General features: G+C 40.6%; 1 protein-coding gene across 1 annotated transcript; it reads left to right on the top strand.

Annotated features, from left to right (window-relative positions):
- Positions 1 to 1002: 1002 nt before the first annotated feature.
- tnfaip8l1 (tumor necrosis factor, alpha-induced protein 8-like 1) lies at positions 1003 to 16947 on the top strand. Its single transcript, XM_083911557.1, has 3 exons — positions 1003 to 1270; positions 13104 to 13383; positions 14559 to 16947. Exons 2-3 carry the CDS (start codon positions 13112 to 13114, stop codon positions 14845 to 14847), a joined length of 561 nt encoding a protein of 186 aa, XP_083767683.1. The 5' UTR covers positions 1003 to 1270; positions 13104 to 13111; the 3' UTR covers positions 14848 to 16947.
- Positions 16948 to 17512: the final 565 nt, after the last annotated feature.

The raw sequence follows: 17512 nt of genomic DNA, 5'->3' as shown, positions 1-17512 counted from the left end.
CAATTTGTTCAGGTTGTATATGTATTTGTTTTTATATGAAGGCAGGCAGATTTTCATACCCTTATCCATGGTCTTCTTTCACTGATCAGTATTTATCACTAGAGGGCGCAATGTCACCACTGCAGGTGTTGTCTGTTTTATTATGAAGGAGATTTGCAGCAGCACAATACTTAGAGTTACAGCATGAGATATATAAGTATTGAAAGGTTTAGTTTATGGGGTGTAGGACTCGCTTTAATAACACTGAGGATGCAGCTTCTGGCAATGTAGGGGCTAAAACTCGCAGTGTGATATATGGGCCACTATAACATAACATCAGCGTTAAAGTAACAATGCAATTCTGGCTATTTTGACCTCGGGAATTCCTGTTTCCCCATTACACAGATGACAAACTTCCTGTATCCTAAAAACATCCGCTGACAAAGTGTGTGTGTGTGTGTGTGTGTGTGTGTGTGTGTGTGTGTGTGTGTTTGTGTGTGTGTGTGTGTGTGTGGATGTGTGCGTGTGTGGATGTGTGTGTGTGTGTGTGTGTGTGTGTGTGTGTGTGTGTGTGTGTGTGTGTGTATGTGTGCAAACCAAGAAGAAACAATGAAATGTACAATTTTGTAGGAAAATTGTGATGTAAAAAGTGCATTTAATGGATAAATTAACCAGCCAGTACATAATGTAGTACATGACAGAAAAACTGCTCCCTTTAGTTCCTGTCCATTGTTCCCTTAACACCATTTCCTCTGGGAACCTTTCAGCCTTGGGTCTGGGGACTGGACAAGGATAATTACTGGAAACCCCGATGGGGGGGCAGGGAAATGTGCCGGCTGTACTTGGCCCTTTTCTTTCGGCCTTGATTGGGCTGGACCACTCCCCTTGTTCCGCCTTCATTGGTCCGAGCCAACATCAATCTGTTGATTTCCAGGTCCCCCTCAAGTTTGAAACTTTTTTTTTTACGAGGAAGAGGAGGAGGACTCGGATTACAACCGACTCTTGTAACCGATCTCACAGCAGCCGAGAGAGAGAAGAAAACACTTTCAATAATTGACACATATGTGCCTGATACACGGTTACAGAACAAGAAGCTGCGAGGGGAGCTCTTGCTGGTTTTTTTTCTATCGCGGAGCTCCAACGAAACAAGTGAACAAACAAAAAACATGCTGTGAAGTGACTTTTCCCCCTGCGCTGCCAGGATGAAGACCTGAGAGACGTAACGTTAGTCCACATTACCTTGTCGTGTTGTCGGCTGACCGCTCCTGAGTCCCGCTGAGGTGAGAGAAAGGTGAGCCCACGTCTGGCAACGGTCACTAACGGTCGAGCAGTTACAACAGTTACCAAAAGTCAAGTCGAGCAGTTTTTGGAATGGAACGTCTCGTGAACAAACAGTAACGGTAATTAACGGTCGAGCCGTTACAAACAGTAACGGTCACCTATTATCAGAGGCCTGTGGTCACATCATACCCGAGTTGTTATTATTAGGCCGTTAAAATGTTTACTGTTGTCGCTGTTGGGCTGCTTTTTTCACGTTCAAATACTAATATCAGCTTAATGAGGCTCTAGTATCGTTTGCTGGGTCACTTGTCTTTCTTTACAGGCTGTATTTTACTACGAAGTTGGCGGAAGTAACGGTCAAGCATGTCAGTTAGGACGTGATTCAAACATAGCATTTTGATTATTAAGCTAGCAACAACAAAACTGCTTCAACGTATAAAAGTGTGGTGATTATGTGAGAAATTCAATTGCTAAATTATTGGCTTAATGTGATAGGTACTGTTGGCAGTCTCAGAGTTGGCTGACCGGTTTTGTTATTTAGGCTATAAGTTAGATAGAAACAATGCTGTTTATTAGCAACTATCACGCATAATGTTATTCGAAGACAAAATTAGGTTTGACTCTGTTCATGAATTAAACAAGGCGTTTTAGGCCATCATGTGGATGACAGTTAAGATTCCTAACCAGGTTTATTTATAATTGTCAATGGTAAAACATCACAGACTGGCTAACCATATGTGTTGTCATGTGAAACCAATGGTTGTAAAATCTGATAAATATCATCAAATACCATCCAAATCTCAATTTTACACTTTTCAGGGCCATGTTTGCTGAATTTCATAAGACACTACTACATAAACTGTATTATGTATGCTCCATTTCTGGTTGCAATTAGATAAAACAAACTGTAGAGCACCATTATAGATAATGTGTGTATATTGTGGTCAGTTCAGACAATATCTATCGACAAGAGTTTTGAGTTTTACATTCATAGTGAATGAACATGATTTAGTGTCTCACAAGATATTTAAAATAGCTAAATAAATGTAAAATTTAAAAACAAGAAGAGAAAGAGGGGGGGGGGTGCTTTCATTCCTGCTGGTTTGAACACCTAATCAGCCTCTTTGTTTCGTAGTTTCAGTGTAATCCACTGAATATCCAGACTGTGACTGAAAAGGGTAAAAACATATGTTTTGCAAACACTGATATGTTTTGTAACACTTTGCTGTGTTTACATTGTAAAGCTTCGCTCCAGGATAAGGTTTGAGTGTGGATGAATAGCTTTACTGTTCTGTGCAGTCAAGGCTCTGGCAGGTAGCAGCACACATTATCATGCGCAGCCTCAACAGACATGTCAAATGAATTATGGCCTTGGATCAGGAGTTGAAGTTGCCTCTCTCCTTGCATTAGCCGTATCAGTAGTGAAATGATTTTGTGTTATTCAACCCACTCTGTTTAAGTTGCCGAGGCGCCCTTTGTGTCATCGTGGTTGGTAGCATTGAGCTGAGGTGGGCAAGGAAAACAATTGCAGGACTTTGAACTTCTTCGATCTTCTCTATTATCATATATCAGCAAATAAATGTAAAGATACTGACTAAATAACCTAGAACTGCCAGAATTAGTTGATTAATCTATTAGCAGATTGACAGTAAACAACTATTTTGATTATTGATTCCTTGCGCAAATCATATTTCAAGCAGAAGTGCCAAACTTTTCCTAGTTACAGCTTTTTGGTTATTAGGATTTGCTGCTGTTCTCTGTAATATCATTGTACTTTGCATGTCTTTGCACTGTTGAAATGATTAGATACTTGGCTATTTAATGGTTTCTCCTCAGGTGTGCATTTTTTGTGCAATTTTCTGTCATTGTCTAGGCTAAACCTGTCGTACCCAACCTTTTTGGCATGTGACCGTCAAAAGGAGCAATATCTTTATTGTATTGAATATCTTTGGGTTTTTGACTACTGGTCGGACAAAACAAACAATCCAAAGTCTCCACCTTCGGCTTTAGGGAATCATGATGACCATTTTTAAAAACTGTTTTCAGACTTTTTGTGACATAAACGATTAATACAGTTCATTAATATGATAATAATAATAATAAATAATCGAAAGTTACCGCTCTTAAATAATCAAATTCATGCACATTGTCTTGGAAGCCATGATAGAGAAATATAGTGAAAATGAAATATAGTACAATAGAAGAACAATGAAAGTCCTTTTGTTTTAGATTTCATCCATGGCTGGTTTTAATGAGTATTTGCTTTTCATCATTAATCATAGCTTTGTGCTTCACAACAGCTTTATTATTGTTTCAGCACAATGTGATTCTGAAAGACAAGAAATAATAATAATGGTGTATGATAATTGTCAGTCAATAGCTGGATTAAGCAAATGCCGGCGAGCCTCGTCTATGTATATTTCAGTGTAACTGTATCTGTGCGGCTCCCCTCCTCTCAGTGTCTTTCAGAATAGGACAATAGAGTCACGTTGCCAGACATCCCCCATGTAGTGTTATTAAAGGCAGAGCTTGAAATTGCAGCAGTAATGCTAGAGACACTGTTCTTCCTGCTGAGGAGAATCCATGGTAACTCACTGACGAGACAAGAGAGGTGTTTGACCTGCTTTTACTAGGCTGCAAAGTTCATCGGAGCACGCAAGTGGCCTCCAGTTTCCCTGGAAACCCGAAACAGTCGAAGCATGTGGCCTTGTCTGAAAGAGCAGAGTCTCATGACCTGCAATTATCATGGCATTGTTTGAAATGGAGATATCTGCCAATAGGCCGGACTCATTTGAGATCCCACTTGAGCCATCTATTAGTCACAGTCATGTCCTCCCATATTGGTCCCCGTCTGTTTTCACTCCTCTCCATCCCTGCTATTCTTACAGCCAAGCACTCTGGTATATGCCACTCCATTGACATACCAAGTTAACAAATTATGTTCTCTAGAAGCTCGAGGTGAAGAAAATTACTCACAATGTGCCCTGCTCTTATGGTGGGCTTGATTAAAATGTCTTAGGCCCTTACATCACTCTTAGCACCACTTAGCACCTTGATTATGTCTTGTAGCGCTGTTGAGATGCTAATTATATTCAAAATAATATGTAATTAAAACTTGGACATGGCAGTCAAAGTGAAGTCAGGCAATGCTGGACTGCTTTTTAATTATTATTTAATTTTTTTTCAGATTCGTTATTCCAAATTAGCTCAGTTACAGTGTATGTTTTTAATCGTAAAACTACCAGCTTCTGAGTTTAAATGCTTGAACAAATGTTGTCAGTGAGTGTTGTGTTGGCCCGCGGGCAGCGCAGCAGCTACTGTATTCCCAGCCTTATTATATATGCATAACAGTGACTGATGTTCCTAAATTAGCGCCATCAGCTCACAGTCACGGTCTCCTACTGTATGTGCTGACGGTCCACCCCTTATCCCTGTCCCTCATCTCTGCCCCAACCTGTTGCACCGCAGCAGACTCCTCTCAGCCTCCGGTCTATTTTAGTCCAATTCGGCAAGGCTAAATTATTAATCTCCGATCCATTATATGCTGATGTGTTAATAATTAATTGTTCAGAGGGCTCTGGCAGATCTGAGAAAACCGTTAAAAAAGGGAAGGACGGGGCATAGTATCCGAGCGAAAGGCAATGATTGCCTCCTTTCTCAGCAGATCTTCACAGATGATGACCGTGTGGGAGGATGAGAAAGCGACAGCACATAACCATCATACTACTTTATCCAAAGCATGCGTGTCGGGCGTTCACATGCATCTGTTTGGATCTAATTACGGCTCTCATGTCAGAGCCACTGAACCAGATGAGTGTGTGTGTGTGTACAAAGAGGCCATTACGCAGACACACGCCTGCCACAATTGTTAACACACAGCACTGGCTCTCTTATCAACAGTCAGCACCTCCTCTGTTATGTAACATCTCAAGAGAAGAGTGAGGCAAACACTACAAAACTTGATGAAAGATGAAACATTTCAGCGTTGAGTTGTCCTGAAATCCTGCTGCTGATTCCCTAACAGTGGAGTGGTTCCAGTTGCACAGCTCATTTGAGTGGTTACTTGTCCTCTCTGAACACAAAGCACGGATGTACCTTATATAACAACCAGGACTGTCTATTGTTTCTCAAAGTAGAGACGGATGATATCATACAGCTGGGGAGAATCTGTGGAGAAGGGAAGTTTTCTGATTCAAGAATTCATGTTAATGACGCGTGATGCTTGTGGACACGTTCAGGAAGCTATTTCCAAACTTTCTCTCAGGGGGCCGCAGTTTTCTTGTTATTTCGTGCCGGCTTTTGTCCAAACTGGCATAGGAAAAGATATGCTTATTGTTCTGTAGACGGCATATGCTGTTTTTTATTCACCTTTTACACGCAGGAGTTCTACCAAAAGGCAGCAAAGCAAAAACAAATGTTCAAAGATTGTACACAATACATGTCATCCAATCCAGTTCAACAGCCCCGCCATAAATACTACCATTCCCTTGTGTGGTAAATTAAGTCATTATGTTGAAACTGAAATAATATGATGAAAAATAATTGTTAACTACATATTTTGAGAATCGATTAAACGTTTTTATTTATTTTTTAAAGCAAAAATGTTACCACAGTGACTAGCTCCTGCTTCTGAAATGTTAGGATTTGCTGCTCTCGTTTTGTCTTGTGATAGTAAACAGAATATCTTTTGGTTCTGGGCCGTTGCTCCGATAAATAAAACAAGCACTGTGATTGCATTGCCCTGGGCGCTGTGAAATTTTAATGACTATTTTCTGACATTTGTAGACCAAGGATTGATCCAGAAAATACTTTTTTGTGTACAGGGTTTTATTAAAGACCACAGACGTTGCTGTCACTGTCTCCACACTGGGGCGTCCTGCAAAGTACTGTACTGACGTGGTTAGCTGATTGGCAGAAAATGAATGATTGAACAATTGTTTTATGGCATTTTTTAGCCAAATAGTCCTAAATTCAGTTTCTTACTCCAAAAAATTGGACTATAAACTGTATTTCTTAACTTTCACATTGATATGTATGTACTTCAGATAGTGAGCTGCATATCTTTGGGTTTTGGACAAAACAAGCAATTTAAACATGGCCCGTTTCACAGTTCTATGGACCAAACAATTAAGCAATTTATTGAGAAATAACCAGTAGATTAATGAAAGGAATTGTTTGCTACAGCCCTAAACTTATTCTGTTTGTACTACTCATAGTATTTGTTTAGTTTTTACCAGTTTTAAGCAATTCAAATCATATATTTATGGCATTTATTGAACAGTTGACAGCAGAAGAGTTTGGGAGGACTGGATTTAAACTTCGTCATATGGTATCTGTCCTTGACATTTTAGTCACCAAGACTTATCCTTTCAAATCTGTGAAGGACTAGAAATTGGAAAATATAAATTAAGGTTGTGAATGTTGACATAAAATGTGCAGTACAGCAGAACAAGTACTCTCACCTCAAATATCGGAGGTAATTATGGACTAGGACTGGGTGACATGGTCATGGCCATTTCATATTTCAACAACAATATATATCAGGCTATAAGATGTTTTCTGGTATTTCGATAAATAAATAGTCTTAATGAAACAACCACACGGTAAAGCCTATTTTTGTATATTCCTGCATGAATTAAATACTCCACAAATTAAAAGTACAGGAACAAAAAAATGCTTGTCCTTTTTCTTCCCTAGTGTTGAGTAATAAATTCCTTTATGAATAATCATGAAAACCGCAACAATATTCGTGATATCAAAATCTCATATTGTGACTTCCCGTAAAGCTTTGTTCAAACAACGTAAATACTGGCAATAACGCAGCTCCGTCGCTGTAATTTTGACATTGAGATAGAAAAACTGAAAAATATATTGGCCCCATATCAGACATTTTTACAACGTTTTGAAGATGTATATCATCATATTTCCCGAGCCTATCATGGACACACATTACATCAAGGGCAGATAATAGGCTTGTTTGTGTTATGTGGTGTGATTTACGTCTGTTCAGAAGTTTCGAGAGCAGTAAATCCCTAAAAACAGAGCTGTTCTCGGTAATCGATGTCATCCTATAGCAGTGAAGATTGTCTCTGCTGAGGGAGTCGCCTCTGTCAGGTTCACAGTGCCCCCATCCATGTGACTACTCATCCCTGAAGAATATGAAAGTCGTGACATTTTCTGCTGCCATCAACCAATCACTTGTAAGACGAAGTGTCATGGAAAGTTCTACACTCTCTGCCAAAGCTTTTTTAGGAACATGTTGTGGCCAAACACCGTACAAACACATTCTTTATTGGTTTTCTCTTTATGCTGTCAGTTATCAGCACCCACCAAGCTGTCTAGATTGGCAGTAGGTATTGGAGTGGTGATATTTTAGGTGCTGTGGCCTCTTCCTCCTCCTGACGCATGATGCCATCATGTGTTAGAGTGGGCAGGAGCTACAGGTGTATCCAATTTCTGGCTCGTTCTCACCTGTCACACCTCAGCGTTAGTTTGACTGTCAAGTGAGTGCAGTCAATGCAGAGGTTGGATCCTGCTCAATGTCCCCCTTTGGAAAACCAATGCCACGCTCGCATCATGCTGGATTTTCTTTAAATATGAACCGCCAAATGGGAACAAAACGTTCTCCTTAAGTAGCATGTGAGGAATTGTATGTACTACCCTGTAGATAGCTCTTTTTTGTTTTATTATTTGGTGAGTGAGTCAACACAGTCAATAAATACTGGAGCTAGTTCACTCAAACATTCACTGTCTACAGCTTCTCAAAGATGATGATGATGATGATTTTCCGATTTTCTCTTTTTCATATCCTTTATAATTCACATATAGTTGGGGCTGTTGCTTTGATGGAATTGTGATTAATATTTTCTTACACTATTTTTCGACATTTTGTCTTATGGAAACTTAAAAGGAAGCAATATTTGCTTGAGTGTCCGGACCCCTAATTACAATTTGTTTTAGTATTAGTTGTGAGCAGTTCAACCTAAGTCATTTTCCTTCTTGGGTTGTTTCATTTGAATTATTCAGGATTAAAGGATCCAGTCTTTCACAAGAAACGAGAAGACGAGTCTAAAGCCTGCAGCTCAGTGATGCTGGGCTTTGAGCTAAATGCTAACATGTCTATGTTTAGCAGGTATAATGTTTACAGCGCTCTCCGCCTTGGTTAAGTGTCTTGGTATGCTTGCATTTGCCAATTAGTACTTAACACAAAATACAAAGCTGAGGAAGACGCAAATAAAACACATTTATTTTGACCTGATGATGGTGCTAAATGAAAAGTCATTACATTTCATCCAACGGTGAACGTGACTGTCTATCTGTCTGTATCACACTTTTAATGGAAATCCATCCAATAGTTGAGACATTTCAGTCTGGACCAAAGTGGTGGACCAACCGACGATATTCTTCTGATAATGAAAGTAATCATTAGTCTCAGCCTTAATGTGAAAATTGCTAATAATTATAATACAGTCCTGGATGCTCAATAAGTTACACAGTGTTTCAAAGTTGTTGCAACAAGACATAGAAATCATTCTTCACAGCCCTTGTTCATTGCATCAGTCTCACAACTTTGAGACAACGGTCACATTGTGAAAACGCTAAATGAAAACGACAGCCAGTAAGAGATGTCATCCCCCTTATTCCCCTTCCTCCAAATGAATTGGGAAAAGATGTTGGTTGAAGTATCCCCAAAGGCAGATATCCGCTTTACCTGCCCTGAAACTCAAAGAGGCAAAACCAAATAAAAAAAAGGTTGCATGCAGCTTCACCTGACCCAGCTTCAATAATCCTGCATCGTTATTTCTTCATCATCACACATGGCTGACAAGGCTGTCTGCACCTGCTGGAGGGTGTTTGGGTCCCTGGGTACATCACCCAGACTCCCTCACTGTCACGAGACATCCAGCAAGCACTGTGTAGGGTCCGGTTTCATTTCCATGAGTCATCTTTGCTGAGCTTTCGCCTGCATGTCTTTGTAAGTGAGTGTATGCTGGCTTGTTCGATGCGAGTTGATGATTTTGTAACTGCTGTAATTATGCTGGGGTGCTGTTGGCGGCTGCTCTTTGTTTTTCATTTCATTTTCAGCTGCTCAAACCAGACCCATCAGTAATGTGTATGCATACATGCGTGCAGATGTTTGTTTGTGTGATTTCTGCATGCAGCCGTGGCTGTGGCGTGTGTATATTTGGAACAACACAGCAGATTTTGCCGCTGTCATGTCTTGTTCCGCCTTAAATCCGTTAAAAATTTTCCTTTATAAATACTGTGTGAGTGTTGGCAAGGCTTTCCCTGAGCACTGGACTTCACAGGCCATTTAGATCTGGCACTAACCTCTCTCTCATGCTGCAAAGTCACAAAAAAGGATTCCTTGATGGAAAACCTTTTTCATCACTTTGAGCACCTCTTCCCCGAGGACCTTTTTTCATGAGGCCTTTAGTTTTCTCATTTTGGGGGAAATGGAGGGAGAAAGTGAGAGTAGTAAAGATCTCCCCCCATCTTTAAGATAAGCGTGCCAGGGGTCTGTTATGTCTCTTTTTATCTTTTCAGCAAAACCTCACACAGACAATCCCAAGTGCCACCACCACCACCTTAAATTGTTTGTATGAAAGACAAACACTCCTCCCTTTCTCATTCGTTTTCTGGTGCTCATCAGCAGGCCGCACAGAGTTGTGAGAAGTGTCCCCGACGAGAGTGGAATAAAATAAGCAATATAAAACCCTTGTCTAATCCGACAAAGAGGTTGCTTTTCTTAATGTGCCCGTTATCAAGTCGCACTTCTCTAAATTCTTAAATGTCCATCAGAAGTGGCTCAGAGGAAGAGCGGGAGGTAAACGCAGACTACTCTAAGTGTTGCGATAAGTGATTGTCCTCTTGAGGCTCACCGTTGCGATTAGAGCGTGACAGTGAGACTAAGTGATTGTTTTCAGTCGCGCCTCACAGATATAAAGCTTTCAAATTTGTTTTTTTTACTCAGTCTCGTCATTAGTGTCTTTCCCTTTGTTATCCATTTCACACACATTGCATCAGAGCAAGATTTTCTGTAACAAGTGCAGCAAGTTGAGAGTTACAATCGTTGCGAATCGGTCGATGGGGATCTGCCAGTGATCTTTGATCAGCACAGCCGATTAAACACCACCTGCAAAGAAAGGGAGTAAAACTAGACTCAGCACAAGACAGTGTATATAAATGACCTCTCATTCAACACCTACATTTCCCTCGATATTTGGCGATTGATATACAAAACACACACCGCCCTTTTTCCCCTCCATCTCTCTGCTTCCGTCTTTGCTCTCCCTCTCCTCATGTGTCTCCTCCCTGGGATGCATCCTGCTGACACTCTCTCCAAGGAGTCTTATTGATATTCTTGGAGAGGCATTGCAGGGAGAGATGGAGAGTAGAGGGGGTGAAAGTCACACACTGAAGCAGCAGAAACACTGCCTTCTAGTACCAACAGTAAAAATCACTAGTCACCCAGCAGGGATGTGTCACCATTCAATGTCTGCTGCACTAATAGAAAATCCGATTCAGATTTTCAGTCAAGCTATTGGGTTACTTTCATGTTGAGGAGATTTTGGGACACTTTTCGTAAATCTATTTTATTCAGTCACCAATTACGCTACATTAAGCTTGTCAGTGACATAATGGTGTATTAAGGAAATGCTTCCCCTGAGGTGAAGAAATGTTTTACTTGTTATCATGAATATTCCCTTAAACCCTGAGAGGCAGCTGAATGAGGCTTGGTGTTGCTTAAAACGCTTTGAACACTGGTGCTGATTCAACACTTTTTTTGGTAGGCCTACTGATACCAATACTTTGTTTACTTTGAGGAATATAAACAACACTAGCCCATAGAGCAGAAAATATGAGTTCATTGACTGATTAGTTAGTTGGCAGAAAATAAATCTGCAACTATTTTGTTAATCGTTAATTCTCTACTGTGATGATTTGTTTCTTTTTTCTGTTTTACGTCAGAGTGACTGAATGCCCTAGTGGTTTGGACTGCTGGTCACACAAAACAAGGTATTTGTAGCTGTCACCTTGGTTTCTAGAAAACTGAAGCTGACATTTCCCACTCAGTCTGACATTTCAGGGACAAAGCAGTTAGTTGAGAAAATAATTGTCAGGTTAATCAATACGGAGAATAGACCTTGCAGGCCAATTTATTCTCTACCTCTTTTTCCTTTTGATAAAGGAATCCAAACGTATAGTTATTAGAACGACCTAGAGTGTGGTCTAAAAAGTGGCAAAATAGTTTTTTTTCTTTTTTAAATAAAATAAAGAACATGAACTAGCTCTGGCATTCAATGCCAGCTATCTGTACTTGATAGTTTTCTGGTGTGAAAAACAAAACTATTGAGGTTCAGTACCACCTCTCTTCATCTGATAAATCAGAATACATATTTATGTAAATCTAGGGAGTTTTTTGACTTGGACAGCTCTGCTGTTCGTGCAAGAGCAGTTTTAGTTACCGTGTGTGTATTTTGTTCATGGTCTATTCACTGACCTTGCTGTAGGCTACCATTTTACATAATTCATTCAAAATGAATTGCATCTAAACTCTGCAGCGAAGAAGACATTTTATGTGTAATTTTTATCTATGAAATTGTGTGGAACATGTTTTGAATCAGGCGATCATGCGAACTCGACACGGGGGATCAAACCCTGGACATTTGGCTGTGAGGCTACAGTGCTAACCACTGATCCACCGTGCAGCCTTAAAATTCTGCGGATAGACAAATAACCAAGTCCAGTAGCTTTTGACTGAAATTGCTTTGGGGATAACGATGACCTGGACAAAAGAACATTCACCAGGCTACATCTAGGGAGTAGTTTTATGATTTTAAAAACAATGAATTGGCTTTTTATTGTTTTGTTTAAAATAAGCATGCTTGCTTTTGAGTGAACACTTCTGAAAACGATAGCCATGTCTTATCAAAATTAAACTTCCGGCAATTCTGCCTCATTCAATCTGCCTGCACTGGCATTGGAGGGCAGGTGTGAAAAACATCTTTGTTGTGTGTTTACTCTCGTGTACTGCATGTTATCCTTTAGAAATCTGTGAGGGTAAGAGAAGTTGTGCTCTGAAAAATAGATTAATTTTTAAAACCAGAATGTTCAAACCTGAAGAAATGACCTGCAGAACACATCGAGGCTGCTGAAATGATGAAGCGGGCTGCTGTGTGAACCTGCCTCATTTGATAGTAGAGATCGGAGGGGGCAAGAAAGAAGGCGGCCCCCGTGAACCTGCTATTCATGAGCCTCCATCATTGGGGCAGCCTTTCTCTGAGGTTTTGGCTCACAAACACACACTCAAAAACAACAACAGCATACATAAATCAAGCAACATGTGTGCAGTGAATAAGTTGGTACTGTCTGTCTCACCTTCACACACACACATGCACACCTTGTTCTCTGAATGCATTCAGCAGATGAGATGTCCAGATTACATTGTCGGCTTTGAATGGTCGTGCTGTACCTGACTTTAGTCCTGCATGTATAATGACACATTCTTCTCTAACTGCCTTGTAGGCTCCGAGCCAGAGGGTTGCTGGCACTAATTTGACAGCTGCCACGGTTCATTATCTCATACAGGGTACAGATCTTGGCCCTGCAGTTTAAACAGTACTAATGTAGACGCTATTTGCAATAACCTCACACATTGCAGGCTGTTGGTGTGTTGTGTTTTGCCCTTCTTGCTTTCCACATGAGAACGTCTGAGCTGTTCTCTAAGAAGTTTTTTCGTATCACCTGTAAAAACAAAAGAAAATAGAACTGTATCCACTCATCACATACATAACCATTTAACTAAACAGTCTTTTTCTCTCTTGACCTTCTTGAACCAGACTTGACCATGGACTCCTTCAGCACCAAGAACTTAGCCCTTCAGGCGCAGAAGAAGCTGATGAGCAAGATGGCCACCAAGAGCGTGGCCAGCCTCTTCATCGATGACACCAGCAGCGAGGTGCTTGACGAGCTGTACCGCGTCACAAAGGAGTACACCCGCAACCGCAAAGAGTCCCAGAAGATCATCAAAAACTTGATCAAGATGGTGGTGAAGCTGGGAGTACTCTACAGAAACAACCAGTTCAACGGCGAGGAGCTCATCCTGGTGGAGAACTTCAGGTAGGCAGCAAGAGGCATCGGAGGAATACTCGAACGTTTGAAGTAATGTGCTTTTCTGCTTTCTTTCTTAAAGTTTGAGAGAAGATTGATGATGACTGCTTATGAAATCTGATCAAATATGAATCAATATTATGTCTTTATATTGCATATTTCTTGCATAAAGTGTTTTCAGAAACATATTTTAGTGTACTGTTTAGCTGTAAAATGAGAAAGTTTGTCCGGCTTGGTTCCGGCTCGACTTTGTCACAAAGCAAAGGAATATGCAATACAGTGACTATTAATGAATATCAATTCATATCTGATCAGCGCTTTATATGTACACAGATTTAAAGGTCTCATTTTTTTAAAAAGTGAGATTTCCATGTCTTTTTTTTTTTGATTATACAGCACATTGAGGTGCTATATAAATACTGTGAAAGTATTAAAACGCTCAGTTCACAAAGAAATGCACACAGCCCTTCAGAGACTGCCTTCAAACTAGCCGTTAAGACTTCTATACAGGTGTGATGTCCCACCTTTACTATATAAAGGTACAAACCGCGCTACAGTCATTCCCCGGCTGCAATGACAGCGCTGATGCAGAAGACCTGGAAACACTGACCAATCAGAGCAGACCGACTATTTCAGCAGGGGCCTTAAAGAGACAGAGACTAAAATAAAGCGTTTCAGGCAGAGGGTGACTACAGGTATATTCAGACACAGTATTAACAAAATAATGTGTTTTTTGAACAACAGCCCAAAAATAATAGTATGAATCTCAAAAAAACGGGCATTATATGTGAACTTTAAATATTGTCATACTGTGTATCAGAAGGTGACAAACCAACAACAGCTGGTTCTGCTCGAGAGCTTCAAGTGGTGAGAACTTCAGTTCAAGAACATTTCTGTGTGCTGATGGAAGCAAATTAAGGAAAATGACTTTTACATCAGTTTATATATTTTCCACTTAAATAGTCAAACCAAGCTTGGAGGCATGTGAAGTGCACAGTTTGGTGAATGGTGATTATATTAGCCTGGACACGCATCGCTGCAAAGGACAACACTAAGTGATGGAGGGGAGTTGTGAAACTTTTCTAAAGAAAATCACAAGACAGCAGTTTCTATTTTTACTTCCTTCTGCTGCTCCAGCCAGAATTAGGAACTGACAGCCTCTCTTCTGTCTTCTCGTCTCACAGGAAGAAAGTCCACACTCTGGCCATGACGGCGGTCAGTTTCCACCAGATTGAGTTTACCTTCGACCGCCGCGTCATGAGTGCCATTTTGAATGATTGCCGTGAACTGCTGCACCAGGCCATCAAACGCCACCTGACAGCCAAGAGCCACTCACGAGTCAACCACGTGTTCAATCACTTCGCCGACTGTGACTTCCTGGCGTCGCTCTACGGGCCTTCTGAGGTTTATCGTGCTCACCTGCAGAGGATTTGTAACGGGGTCAACAAGATGCTTGACGAGGGGAACCTCTGACCTCCGCTGGCCTTCCCATCAGGCACTGTTTACCTCTAGTCACCCCTCATTTACCATTTTGTAAGATTTCTTTTTTTAAGGTGACAATCATAAACATTTTTCTTTTTCATTTGTTGCTTTGTGTTTGTGTGTGCCTTTCAGCTGTTACTGTAACACTGAAATGATCTCAGCTAGTTAGTCCAAAGTCTGTTTCTTCTTCAGCCTGACTCTTTGTTATTCCACAGTAACCAAAACCCAGAATGTGTGTTTTCTTTTTTTAACTGAATGTAAAACTTCATGCTCTTATCAGTATATTCAAGGATAGGAGCCTTGACAACTGTGCCTTGAGAAAAAAACATTTCCCTCCTTCAAAGGGCACTATGTTTGCCCTCTCAATCAAAAAGACATGAATCAGGCACAGGCCTTTAGTCATATCTCTGTGAGGAGCTTTTAACAGACCAAAATGGTTTAGGGGGCACCAGAAGAAGAAAGAAAGTGAATTCCCATCTTCTCCAAATCCCCAAGGACATAAAGAAGTGATTTTTTTCTTTTTTTTGGGGGGGGGGGGGGGGTGTTTTTATTTCTAAAAGTAGTATTGCACTCAATCCTGAACAAGCGCTGTACTGTACTTTCCTGCAATAATGAAACCATGTGAAACACGGCAGTAAAGTAATCCTGCTTAGTCTGCATTTTACAGCTTCATGCACTGAACTCCACTTTGTAGAGAGGTCAGGTCTTTTGTTTAGAATGCACCTATAAACCCCGTTTTTGCTTTTAATAGTCTGGTTTATAGCCACCACAACTAAGTATTTAGGTCAGAGTGGGGACCATAAACATGAAGGAATTTGATTGTGTTGTGTATTGTTGAAGATGTCGCTGACTAAATCTGCTCAGAAAAAAAATGACACTGTCTGATTGCAGCAGGGAGGCGGCACAGTGTGGCACCAGCCACAAAGGTTGCTGTGGCATTTTGTCAGAAAGCAATAAAGGGGGGTCAAAGTCAAACTACTCTAAATAATAGGTGTTGGAGCCCAGGGTCAGCTTTGATCCTGATGTATTGACGTGGCCTCAGGTTTATCCAAAAAGCACTAAAACTCTGGTCTGAATTCTGACAAATTTGAACTTAAAGGACTCCCCGCGTGCAGTTGGATGAAAGGCTGGATGTAAAGCGACAGCTTCATGTCTATGAATAGGGCCAGGCAGGGTATAGAGATTAGAGCAGAGACAAACACAGTACCTGATTGTACCCTCCGCAGCAATTACAGCTCTCCTCTCTGTGGTGAAATAATGGCTCGGAACTGGCCTCTGTCGAGCAGCTACTCTATTTCACTGCACAGCAGCATGCTCATGTAATGTGATGGAGATAACTATCTCTGTTTGCGCAATGCAAGTCCTTTAATGGAGTGAAAGATGTTGTTGTTGTTGTTGTTCCTGACTTATAAAGGAGAATATGAATAGATACTACTATCTCTCCCAAACCTCACATAATAGCTCTTTCCTTTTTTGTCTATGTGTTTTTGTATCACTGAGCCTGTCTGGGAGATTGTTCTGTGCTGCGGCCTCATTTTGTATTCTGTGTGAGTGTGTGTGTGTGTGCATGTGTTTGTGAGCGTACCTGTGAGAGAATTGGAAATTGAGCCGCGTAATAAGTGCTGTGCTTTTCCAGATAGGATTGCTGAAACTTTAACTTCATCCACAGCAGCTCTGCCAAAGAAACGAAGACTGATGTTACTCAAAATGCAGTCTTTTATTTTCCAGAGGAACATTTCAGAAAAAACAGTATGCACTTGATAATTATAACCCTGGTAACGGTGATAATGACAACAAAGACAGTGGCTGTTGTGATTTTGGACCCTTTTCAATTCTTAGGCGACGTCCCCGAGTATGTTCTCGTTTGTTACACCCAGTTGACCCTTACTGCAGCATTTTGGGAGGCTTTGAAGTAAATCCTTTTTCCCCCCAAACCAGTTGACTTTAATTGTCTGTGGAAGCCATTTTCTCCAATCCCTCCACATCTCAGGGTTAGTTTAAATCTCCCTCAGTTTAAAATCCACGACACACTAAGTACAAATCACCATGAACATCTGCAACAGCCCCACTGACTTTTACTAAAGCCCTCAAACTAAGCATACTTACATGCATTTTTACTATTGTGAATTGTGAAATGTTTTGATTTTCATTAATGTACATATGATTGTTTTTGTGTCTCTATATTGTATGCAAATCCAACAAATATAATACAGTTTACTTTTTTAAAAGAATACATTTCTTGTCCTTTATTTCCCTTCAATCAAGCACCAAGCGTCTTCACATTAGTGTGTTGGATGGTGGAATTTTCCGGGCCAGATCAGGGGGTAATCTGACTATGTCTGACCTGGATTTAGTCGACCAAATCTCTTTCCTGCTGCTCCCAGCATTGTTAGGAAGCCATGAAAGCAAACACAAACCCATCTGACTGACAAACAATTCAACTGTGGGTCGTTTTTTTCCACTTCCTGCAGGCCTAGACCACTGTCAAAGATAGAACAAGAGCTTAGTTAGATAGAAAGACTTATTGCCTCATTTTTGGAAATGTAAACACTGCTGCAGTTTCATAAGTTTATCAAGAGTTGCACTCCCTCAATTTGAGTTAAATATCATTGACTTTGCCACTTTTCAGACTTTAGATGATAATTTGGCTTTTAGC

This window comes from Echiichthys vipera, assembly GCF_963691815.1.
Source record: "Echiichthys vipera genome assembly, chromosome: 3".
NCBI classification, from domain to species: Eukaryota; Metazoa; Chordata; class Actinopteri; order Perciformes; family Trachinidae; genus Echiichthys; species Echiichthys vipera.
This window is presented reverse-complemented; position numbering and strand designations above follow the sequence as displayed.